This window comes from Thamnophis sirtalis, unplaced genomic scaffold, assembly GCF_051295495.1.
Source record: "Thamnophis sirtalis isolate CommonGarterSnake01/CBP01778 unplaced genomic scaffold, rThaSir2_p1.2 scaffold_5, whole genome shotgun sequence".
Classification (NCBI taxonomy): Eukaryota; Metazoa; Chordata; class Lepidosauria; order Squamata; family Natricidae; genus Thamnophis; species Thamnophis sirtalis.
Window position 1 is genome coordinate 19,521,093 of NW_028261385.1, and position 12,538 is coordinate 19,533,630.

The 12,538-nt window shown below is 38.0% G+C and overlaps 1 protein-coding gene across 1 annotated transcript in view; it reads right to left on the bottom strand.

The window, feature by feature from the left end:
- Positions 1-372: 372 nt before the first annotated feature.
- Positions 373-12,538, bottom strand: part of MTMR12 (myotubularin related protein 12) — a 43,334-nt gene continuing 31,168 nt past the window's right edge. The window contains exons 13-16 of the mRNA XM_087715382.1: positions 12,186-12,358; positions 6,937-7,104; positions 3,330-3,491; positions 373-3,060 (exon numbers count right to left, since the gene is read on the bottom strand). Coding sequence (XP_087571508.1) covers positions 2,485-3,060; positions 3,330-3,491; positions 6,937-7,104; positions 12,186-12,358 — 1,079 coding nt within the window. The 3' untranslated portion in view covers positions 373-2,484. The remainder of the gene's footprint in view (positions 3,061-3,329; positions 3,492-6,936; positions 7,105-12,185; positions 12,359-12,538) is intronic.

The window sequence follows — 12,538 nt, forward strand, 5'->3', positions numbered from 1 at the left end:
GTGGACCATAATGTTCACATTTTGGACAGGTTTGAAAGGGGAGTGAAGGAATAAATCTGTGCCAAAATGCAAAATCTTTCTCTGAGTAGAGGTGGATGCCTCAGACATAACAATATGAATAGCACTTAGAATTGTATATCACTCCATAATACTTTATGGCATTCTCCAAGACAGTCTACAATTGTCCGCATATTTGCCCCAATGATCTGGGGCTTCATTTACCTCAAAGCAAAAAGTAAAATGAATCCTGAATTCTCTGTAGAAATCAGCTATGTATGCTCGCTATTGATCCATTATTCATAATGCATTCATACAAAAGTAACTCAAAATGGACACCATGTGGGAACAAAGAACACAACTATGATGCAAACATTGTTTTTAAATTATTAGTAAAAGTACATTTTATTAACAAATACAGGTATCCAAACAGACTACAGTGAATTACAGGAATATTTTTCCTTAAGTACTGTTAAAGCTAAGCTTGTATTCAGTGTAAAAACTGAGAGGTAATAACGCAATACCTGAAAAAATACATTTAAATAGTTTCCATTCATACAGTGCTGTGTTCTGATCAAGACTAGAATGGAGCAATTCCATAAACTATTATAAAAATTCTTCTATATATTTTTCTATAAACATTTGACAGCTTAAATATACATACATTTCCACGATCAATATATTACAATCGTACTGTCAAAAATATTTAAGCTTAATGTTAGTGTTTTTTTTAAAAAGTATTCAAATTACAATTACAGCTATACATTCGAGTAGCGATAGGAACCGCACCAAATGTTGCAGACATTACAAGGAAAAATATGAAATGCTAGCTTTTGGAAGGCTCATATACAAGTAAGTTTTTATTGTGTTTCAAAATTGTGAAAACTCAAAAGAGTTCATATTAACAAGATCCATAAGGCAACATGGACTTTAGCACTTTGGCTTTTATCCTCACCAATGTATACACATATTCCAATAAACACTCATTATCTTTGCTTCCAACAAAACTAAAAGAACAAGCAGACTCTGTTTGTTACAGAGAACATAATCCAAAGCAAAAAAAATGCACTTGGGGAGAACTAATTCAGAAATTGGACATTATGGTTTTTTTTCTTCATTCTACAGCTGACTGGATTAGACAACTGTTTTCCCAGACTCTTAACCAGCATAATCAAGAAGTGGAAGTTTTGGTGAAAGTTGTACTATCTTTATCAATTTATCCGTCACCCTCCAAAAAATAGTCCTGTTTATGAATCAGTTTTATCCTGTGTATTACTTCTAACTTTGGATTATGTTCGTTTTTTATGACACTTAGATGTTGAAGTTCATTTAACAAGTCCAGCTCTCTAAAATAAGCAGACCAGGTTTAATAAGTATTTCTATATGGCTTTTGTAACTGCAGTATTATTGTAGCAATCGTCTGTAATCTGAGATTCCAACGTGCAGACTCGTTATTACCTTTAATGCCATGCTTTAAGAAAGCACAAATACTGGACAAGTCCAGTTTCATTTCTTTAAATGCCTTCTTAACAGAAGGACTAGAGGTTCAGTGCAAACTACTAGTACTGGTGAGAATGATCAACATAACAATCATACAAAATTTTTTGACAAACACAATTCTAGTTTATTGATACCTTATAAACTCCTTTGCTTCTCATACTGGGCAATAAATTACCTAAAGTCACCACTGATCAGAAAACGCACAATAAGCAGAGACCATCTACGAGATAAGGCGAAGATGAACTCAAGACCATTTATTTTATGAAAATGTTAGAACCCTAAAGAGGATGATCAGAACAAGTAAGATTTGTGATCGTCTTTACTCTTTATTTCTCAAGATCAAATTTAAAACAACTAACAAATTCAAAGTACTTTAAAAAAAATAAGATTCTCGTTACAAAGATCAGTTTTATCAAGGATAAAATAAATAATTACCTTCCCAGATGAGGCTGTTTTCCAATTGCTGATGAACATTTGAAGCCACCACTTATTAAAACTGAAGTAGGCAGGCTCAAATAGATCTTTCTTTATATTTTCAACACCTTAATTTTTTCCATGACTGCTCAACAATCACTTTTTGGGGGTAGGGAGATAAAACTCTCATTTATTTGGGGGGGGAGGAGGGAGGACATAGAACAGATTCTTGCTAGAGAAAAATATATATATATATATATTCATTTTTGTTTAATCCTGCTGCTGTAGTATTATCTTGCATGCTGTCTCAGCACACTGATAATAAAAAAAGTGATCTTACTTCCTGTGGCACCAGAACCTAATCAAGAATAAGGCTGTTGTAACCCTCCCTCTCCCCAATGTCTATGGAAAATACATCCATGTCCTCAAGCAAAGTGGAGATTCTGTATTAAAACTTCACTCATTATCTTTAGCCAGAATACAAAGGAAATTATGTGCCTCCCTGAAACCAATTTTATTCCGGCAATTGAACAGAAATATGGTTCAATTCTATTATTGAAAAGAAGCATTACATTAATCACCACCTCCTAGATCAACATACTCATCATCTCTCCTGGCCAAATCTTCTTCGCCTTCCAAGTCTTTCCAAATGCTGGTAGGCAAAACTGGTTTAAGGGAATGTCTCTGAAGCAAAGCAAAGGGAAATAACGATGACAAACGAGCAGAATTTCTCATAAAGGGACAAGCTTCGGTATCATCATGAGACTCAGCCTGACGATGTCTTTCATCTATTTTTCTCTGCAAACCCTGTACATCTTCCATTACATTTAGGACTTTTGTGGCAGTGGCAACTGCACCTCCACCAGGGAGCTGAGCTTCAGGAATCCATCGTAAATATCTCTGTGCCCATACTTTGATTTCCGGTCCTTCTAGACATGGCAGGAGGAGTCCGTGAAGGTCAACAGGTTTACTGTGCCAACTGTCATAGAATTCTCTGGAACTATTCTGAAGTTCATCGGAAGAAGTTATCAACCTGCTGATTCTTTTGCCCAAGATGTTTTTAATTAATTGATCTGTTTCTTCCTTAAAAAATCCCCTTCTTGGAGGAGGTTTTGTTTGTGTCAGGGGCAAAGAGAGTTGCCTCTGATGCTGTAAAAGAAATTTAGAAGACAAAATCAGAATTACCTGAACTCAATTCCAGTTTCCAAGTTAAAACAAAATGCATAAAAGTTTGAATCATTCTTTTTTACTTCTTGTAAGGAGTCCTTGTGAAAATGTTTTTGTAGACTCAAAATTGACTGTTTATAATTATTTTAATGCACATACTCCACCCTAATTGAACAATATTATCATGAATTAGTAGCCCCAATCTCTATCATTCCTCCAGTTATTACAGTGGAAATATTCCAATAACTTACCTTGAATCGGGAAGCTTTTTTCAGACTTTTGTCTAGTTTTGGCTTTTCTGCATAAAGAGGGTTGTTAAGCAAAGCTTGAGCCTTGTGTTCAAACTGCACAGACCAATCCCAAACCGAAAGAAAATTAAGTTTGCTGCCTTCTGTATCAAGACTTCCGCCATACTGTTTTTTTAAAAAAGAACACCACAAGTCTGGAATTAATTCAGAAATGCACTTTCTCTAATCAGCACTCTGCAATACTTCAATTTTTAATAGACTAGAATGTCTCAGTTTAAAGTGGTCAAATCCTTTGACCATCAAAGTTAACCCAAACCATTAAACAAAGTAAACCTTGGCCATCAAACAGCCAGTTTGGTATAGTAGTTAAGGTGCTGACCTACGTAACAAGAAATGGTGTGTTCTAGTCCTGCTTTAGGCATGAAAGTGATCTGGGTGATGCTGGGTCAGGTTCCATAACCCTGGGATGCTGCAACTGGATCATAAGTAAGAGTCGGCTGCCAAACACCCAAATTTTGATCATGTCACCATAGTGGACACTGCAATGGCCAGAACTTTGAAGGCCTTCATTCAGCACCATGTTAACTTCGAATAGTTGGTGGATAAATGATAGCTGAATGGTTATAACTGAAGAATTACCTGGCATTTGTAGATTTTAAATTTTCCCCAATTTTTCCATTTTTCAGTAAACAATCTAGATTGTTCACCAAAAGTGTTCCTTATACGTTTATCTATAAGACCATGAAATAATTAAGGGGACAACAACAGGCAATTGTTAACTCTCCTCGTGCTGTACTACCATCAAATATTGTTCTTAATGCTTTCAGCAACCAACCTTCAATTCCAGATTCCAGTAAAACACTTCATATTTCAAGCTTATTCATTTTACTATATACTGTCCCCAAATTAACATATGTATAATGAAATGTCTCACATTTATACATTCTGTGGTGACCTGCTGAAAAATAAACATCTGATCTGTTATACCTTCTGCCATAAATTTTGCTAAATTCAAATTTGCTTCCCCCCCCCTTTGAATCAGAGTTCTTTCAACGCCTTCCTAAGAAGCTCAGCCCCTGAAGTTATTTACTCCCACTATCTTTCCATTTATAGAAATAGAGTTGTGGTGGTGAAGTGGTTAGAATGCGGTTCTACAGGCTAACTCACTGCTCACTCCAGGAGTTCGATTCTGACAAGCTCAAGGTTGACTCAGCCTTCCATCCTTCCAAGGTCAGTAAATTGAGGACCCAGATTGTTGGGGCCAATATGCTGGCTCTGTGAACCAGTTAGAGAGGGCTGTAAAACACTAGGAAGTGGTATATAAGTCTAAGTGCCATTGTTATACACTGAAAGAATAACAGCATTGTTCCAATTCCATAAAGGCAGTCTTCACATACATGTTAACAAAACTGCAAACAAAGATACTCCATAAATCATAGCATGTTTTAAAAACATTTCTCCCATTAAATCATTTACATTTGCAGCATTACTATTTTTAAAAACATTCTTGCAATATTTTGACTCCCTTTTCATCTATTTGTTCTTGGACAGGAAGAGTTATCGTAGTCACTATTATATTGGGGATAACGGTGCCTTCATTCAAACTTTAGCCTCTATGAGAAAGTATAGCATATTGTTTAAAGGATTTTTTCTTGAGCGATAGATGTGGCCCTAATATGGCCCTGTAATTAAGAGGCTGGGCTTCCCAGAATTGAGACTCCAGCTCAGGGTAGATATTTGAGCTAGAATTTGCATCACCAGCATGTCATTTCCATATTAGGCAACATCTTCAGGAAATGGGGGAAATGAGGGTGAGGAAGGTATATGAGTGATTGTTAATTTGTATGTGAAGGAAGGCTAAATCTTGGCAAACAATAATACCACTTATACTAAAACTTAATTTAGCCATTTTGAGATTACTACCATTACCCTGAAGGGCCAGTTATACACCACAGTGGTAGTTAAGGATCACTAATACATTATACTAATACAATATCATGTGAGTTTCTTTACTTCTAGGGTTAGAGAAAATGAAGAATGCTGTCAGACAACACCCAGAGGATAAAGGAGTTTGTGAATTAGCTGAGTCAAAACATAAGAATGTATTTCCTCAAGTTACAGAGGTCCTCCTTTGCAAAATATTCTTTTGCACATTCTTAAAATGTGGATGGGCAGTTTCCAAAGCCCATTATATTGTCTCATAAACAATTTTAGAGGCAGATTTAATAAATCACAAAGTTATAATAAGCTACTATAAAGCTTATCTACAGGTGGCACAAGTAAAATTGAATATAGTGAGCATATTTTTTTATTTTATTCTGATTCAATACAAATGCTACTTCTGCCTTTGTTTAAGAACTTCCATGGGCATTCAGATAATAAGAATTTATTAAGCCTGTAAGCTGCCACACTATCAGTGACTCAAGATGACAACTCCCAACAAAGACATTAAAATCAAAGAAAAAAGAAAAAAAAATGGCTAGTGCAATGAAGTGAAGGGTCTCCCCCTCCTTCACCAAAGCTCTCCGTGAAGAGCCAGGTATTCAAGGTTCTTCTGAAAAACAGCAGAGCAGGGGACACCCAGATGTTGAAGGTGGGGGGGACTCTCACTGCAAAGAGCAGGTGCTGCTAGAGTGTTTCTGAGGTCTTGAAAGATGACATGGTTTAAGCAAAGGAACCGCAGAGCATGTCAACTCTCAAATCAGCCAGGCAAATGTTATGAGAAACAGGAAGTCCCTCAAGTAACCAGGCCCCTAAAGCTTTAAACAGGTAAGAGTTTGCTACTCATCTGGTAGCAAAGTTCTGGTCATTATTTGGATGGGTGTACCTCGTAAGATCACCACCAAGAGATAGAGCTAATTAATGTTAATATACACAAATTATATTGTAAGGCTATTTATTACTGCACATATTGATATCTTATTTAATTCTGGCCTAAGCCTATACAAGTGGTCTTCCACTCACAACAGTTTTTTTTAGAGACTATTTGAAGTTATGACAACACTGAAAAAAGTGACTTATGGCTGTTTTTCACACTTATAATTGTTGCAGCATCTCCATGGGTCACACGATCAAAATCCAGATACTTGCAAACTGACTCATATTTATGACGGTTGCAGTGTCCAGGGGTAATGGGATCACCTTTTGCGACCTTCTAATGAGCAAAATCAATGGGGGAAGCCTGATTCACTTAACAACCATGTTACTAACTTAACAACTGCAATGATTCACTTAACAACCATGGCAAGAAAGGTCATAAAATGGGGCAAAAGTCACTTAACAAATGTCTCACTTAGCAACATAAATGTTGGGCTCAATTGTGGTTGTAATTCAAGGACTACCTACTTGGTTGTAACATTCACTCAATGACACTTGTTAATATGTTATTATTCCCATGCAAATTTTGGGACATAGTCCTTCTAATAATTATTTCATTTCAGTTTCATCCCAGATCATTGATTCATTTAACTTTTTAATTAAATTCCTTCAACTAGGCAGTCCTCATTTAGCCCTTTTTTACCCATTTTCAAAATAATTTATTTCATATAATTTATATGAAAATACTGTTTCTATTTGCTGCATTGGGTAATCATGATTATTTCCCTCTTACCGTAGTAGTGTCTCTCTGGTGTTCAGAATTGAAGAAGAAGGTGCTAAATATGGGGATGTAAAGGCTGTCAGACAGAACAGTAAGGTACGTTTCTGTAAATTCAAACGCTGGTTGATATTGCTGAAGTAGTTGCCAAATACAGTCCAGGAAAAGCAAGAAAACTGGAGCCTAAAAAAGAAAATGAGGAAATTATAACAGTACAAGATACAGTAAATGGAGCACCATAGTTGAAGTGCTGCATTCAGCAAGACTTGAATAATAAAGCTTCTATCAAGTCAGGGTCTATCCCACCATACGAATTGCTAAAATCGTTACTAAAAAAAATGGGGAGGGGAAGGGGAATCTCTTTCCACCAAATCAATTTTACCCCTCATCTCTTGACATTTTACTTTCATAAATATTTGCTTTTATGCCATTTTAAGTATCTCACTTTTATTAAGTTTTAGTAAGCTGCATTTACTACATGGCATTCGTATGAAGGCAAGTCGTGCAACTCTATTTTTTCTATTATCACTTCTTGCCACTAAAGTCATTAAAGAGCTGCAGTCCTAATCAGAGGCATAAGTGAGGGAAAGGGTTTTAATATTTTAAGGCCTGTAGGCATAGCTGGAATCTCAGAATGAAAATGTTACAAACAGCCAATTAGGCCATCCAATCTAATCCAATTCAATGGTCAGAATTATGAATGGAAATTAATTTTTTTCCAACGGACAGCTCCCTAATCTTCCTTTTAATATTACTTCCCTGAATAATTGGTGGAAGAGTTTTATTTAAAACAGTTCCCCTAATGTTTAATAAGAATTTTCCTTTCTATAATTTGTATTTATCATTCCATTTATGTGACATCATTTCAAGTATATGAAAAATGCTTTCATATATCCCTCTGGAGGAATATATTCTAAAGTCCCAGTCAGCAGTGCTTGGAATTTCTGGTAGGCATGAAAAGGACTGGAACGGCCCCGCCCTAGCAATTCAGAGTATATTTACAATTATGCTGATAATTGCCTTAGTCTGGCAAGATTCTGTAAAAGAGGTGAACATAGGTAGTCCTCTACTTACAACCATTTGTTTAGTGGCTGTACTTACAATGGCACTGAAAAAAGTGACTTACAACAGTTTTTCATACTTATAGCCATTACAGCATTCCCAGGGTCACATGATCAAAATTTGGAAGCTTGGCAACTGGCGTAGATTTATGACAATTGCACTGTCCCAGGGCCATGTGACCACCATTTGCAATCCTCCCAGCCAGCATCCGACAAGGAAAGTCAATGAGAAGAGCCAGATTCACTTAACAACCCTATGATTCATGTAACAACTGCAGAGATTCTCTTAATAACTGTGACACCCCCCCCCCAAAAAAAAGGTTGCAAAATTGGACAAAACTCACTTAGCAGGTGCCTTGCTTAGCAATGGAAATTGTGGGCTCATTTGTTGTTATAAGTCGAGGACTATCTCTTCTTAGAAGTGACTTCATCTGTCATTCTTTATTCTCTGGGCCTGGCAATTCTTCAAAACCCACCCAGTAATCACGCTAGAAGTCTATAGCATTTAAAAGTCCTTTACTTTCTTAATTTCTACTTTCCTGATCATTCTCACTGTCTTTCCATATCTGTTAATTACTATGCATCTTTTATGCATGACACTGAAAACCAGACACACCAGTCAAGATTGTGTCTGACCACTAACAAAGTAGAACTATTATTCCCCATTATTTGGAAACTACACTTTTAGTGATATAGCATAAAAAATGCCTTTTTTGCATCACATTGACCATATTCAACTTTCAATCAAGAACTATTCCAATATTTTTCACAAAAATTATTACCAAGGAACCTGATTCTTTACTTCTACATCTGATTTGTTTTCAAAGAGAACTCTGTATTTGTTCATGTTAAAGTTAATTCCATTTTTTTCCAATGCATTTTTCTAAACAATTACATTTTAAAAGGTATTTCTAACTTTTAGGATATTAGCTGTCCCATCCAATTCTAAATCATTTGCCAGTCTGATGAGATTTTCTTACCTCTTCATCCAAATTATCATAAAAGCATTACAAAGTATAACAACCTGGCCTGAATCTTGTGGGATCCTACTCATAACTTTATTTTAATGGAAAACTATACATGAGCATTTTTGCATATGGCTTAACTGTCCTACGCTTAATTAGCTTGTCAATCAAAATGTCATGGATATTTTGCTAAAATTAAGATATATTTTATCCACAGCATTCATCCACACATTCTGATAAAGAAATTCCTGAATCAAAACTGACAGAAGGCAATCTAGCCGAACTTGTTATTGATAAATTTAAGCTGACTTCGAATAATTAATTCTGGACGAAGATAGCGGTGAGCCATTTCAGGAAGAACAGATTAGAAATCGGGTTTGTGTTTCTATTTCAGGTCCCCTTACCCGTAACTCATTAGACAATCTTCTGAATTTGTTTAGCCAGATGTTGTCTACTGCATTAGTTTCAACCCCAGGAAAACCATGGGCTTATCCCAGGTTCTCTCTGGCCCAAGGGTGAAAGCAACTTACCTTTGCTACTGGTTCAGTAGCAATGTGAGCATGCGCAGAACTTACCATGCATGCGCAGAGCGTGAAAAACAGACATGATGATGTCTGGGTGGGTGGGCGGAGCCTGCTACCGAGCACGCTTGCAAAGATAAGTGAACAACGGAGGGGGGGGGGAATCCGCTGTGCCACATGATTTATATTAGCTAGAAAGCAGGAAATCCTGCTTTCTAGCTAATATAAATCGTGCCTCACAACTGATCGTCGGAAATACCGGTTTGCCTGAAGCAATAGCATTTTTTAAATTACCGTTTTGAGTAAACCAGTAGCATTTTTACTATCGGTTTGGGTGAACCAGTCTGAACCTGTAGTATTTCACCCCTGCTCTGGCTCCACCCATCAACCAACCACATATTAAATATGGCCTGAGACATGATGTGTTTCTGGGGGGGCTCTGTTTCATCAGTGGTTTGTAATTGATGGATCACTCCCTGATGACAACAGAGGTACAAGCCTCCATGGAGAAGTCGGGTTGATTAGATGCCCTAAGAATTTGATACAAAGGATATTCAGATATATCTGGAGATTTTTCTTAAGATCTAAAAGTTAGTTTTACTGTGTACTTTGTTAGACTCTGGGAAACGGAGAAAGCAAGCACTGCAGACGTTTGCTCCCAAGTGGCTGCTCCCTGCCTATTTATCCTACTTAGTTTTAGGAATTGCTCTAGGAAATAAAGTAAGAAGAGATGCCTGAAGCAATACTAGCAGAGAAGAAGTGCGTGTGATCAGATATGGGTGTAAGCTTGAAACTATGGGAATTATGGTAAAGCAGAATTATTTCACACTCCACCTACAAAAAGTCACTCAGCTACACTATTTAGATGTCCTAGAGCAGTGATTCCGAACCTTTTTTGGCTCCTGTGCCAAAAGCAGGAGGAATACAGGGGGGGTCATGCGCAGGCGTGCCATATTCATAATGCTATGCATGTGACCCCCCCCCACTGCTTTTGGCACAGTTTTTTCACCCTCCCCAGGCTCCAGAGGCTTTCTAGGAGCCTGGGGAGGGTGAAAACAGATCCCCCCGGAGGCCTCAAGAGCTTCCCTGAAGGCTCCAGAGGGCGAAAAATGGACCTATGGGGAACCCGAAAGTTTGGGAATGGTGATTTCAGGTTTGTCCATAAGGCTGATTTTCGACCTCCGGAGCGTTCAGGGCCTTCAGGTGACTTTCCTGAAGGCCCTGGAGGGCGAAAAACGGTCCTATGAGCAAACCGGAAGTCCATTCTTGAACTTCCGGTTTGCCCGTAAGGCAGTTTTTTCGGGCTCTGGAGGCTTCCCTGAAGGCATGGAAGGTTCAATGAAGCCTCCGGAGGGTGAAAAACGCCCTCAAAAGAAGGCCAAAGTCAGCTGGCCAGTGCGTGCATGCGTTCGCATGCCCTAACAAATGGCTCTGTATGCCACCTGTAGAACACGTGCCATAGGTTCACCATCACGGTCCTGGAGCCTTTTAAGGGAAGGAGGGGCAGGAAGAACCAATCAGTGGTTCTTCACATAGTGATTACCTGGCCAAATATTTGCAACTAATCATTCATATTCTCTAAATTTGAAGATGGAGAAATCTGATGAGGTGATGTATTGTGATGTACCTGGGAGGTTTCTGAACCTCTGAATCTTGAGGAAGTGGACAGAGTTCTTTGTGATGTAGCTCTGGCATTAAGATCTTGCTGCATCTGGCTGGTTAAAGCAACCAGAGAAAGAATCAGGAGTTGGAGCCACAGAATAGTTAATGCATCTTGGAGGAAAAGGGAGATTCCAGGAATTCAGAAAGAAGCACCAGTTGTTCACCCGTCACAGAGACAGCCTTGAATCCAGTGGTATTAAACAACTACCGTATTTTTCAGAGTATAAGACACACCAAGATTTTGAAGAGGCAAATTTTAAAAAAAAGGTTTTGCACTCTGCAGACCTCCTAAAAATGGCCCATTTTTTGCAAAAACAGGTCTGTTTTTTGTCAAAAAAGGGCATGCATAGCCTTTAGGAGGCTTGTAGAGTGCTCCTGGGGGCTGCCCCCCCCCCCAAAATGAGCAAAAAATGGGCTGTTTTTCGCTCATTTCTGCCCTCTCCAGCTCCCAGGAGCACTCTGGAAGCCTCCTAAAGGCTCTGCATGGCCATTTTGGTGAAGGGGGTGGGGTTTTAGGAGGCCAAAAATGCTGTATTCAGTGTATACGATGCATCCAGATTTTTACCCTCTTTTTTGAGGGAAAAAGGTGCGTCTTATACTCCGAAAAGTACGGCATTTCCCTATATTCTGTTATTATAAACAACTCTTTAGTGTGGCTGACATTTGATTTCATAATTGTTATATTTAAAGCCAAAACTGTGGGCCTATTCATAGCTTTTGAAGTTTTTTTTTTTTTTTTTTTGAAATGCTAGAGTATTATATGAATAGATTAATTTATATCAATTGCTCTGTAGGGATTTGCCTGCTTGTGCTATACATTTCTTGGGCTCTTGAAGGCCAAAAGCTTACTGTGATCAAAGGTGACAAAGCCTTGCCTGCCTTTCTTGTTCCCTCATTAAAATATTTCTGCTCCTGAACAAGAGTTCACTTGAGCCCCTGACATATTTTGGGACAAACTATGCAGAGGCTCCACCGTTCCCAGTTTCATGATTCTCAGCTTCTCTCCCTGGATATATTTGTTTCTCAGAACATCTTCGTAAAACTTTGAGTTATACCTCTTCCTTATCGCTTTGCCGCAGATGGTTGCAGCGATCCAAGAAAGCATGTCCTCCCATGATCCATTCTTTCTGGATAAGGCTCTGAAATCCCAGCTTTGTTCTACAGTACGAATCCATCATAATTTGAACCAGGGAGGAGATCACACAACAGAGGTCGGAAGCATTTTCTTCTAAATAGAAAGAGAGAAATAGAAGTATTTCAGATGAGAGAAAAGTGTTTGTGGCCACTTTAAATGAAGGTTATGTTTGTGTTATTACCGTCCCTTTCAGGCAAACATTAATGGCTACTGAGTGGGATGTTAGCACTCTGAATGCATTTACTGAACATTCTGAATCTGAACTATTCCATT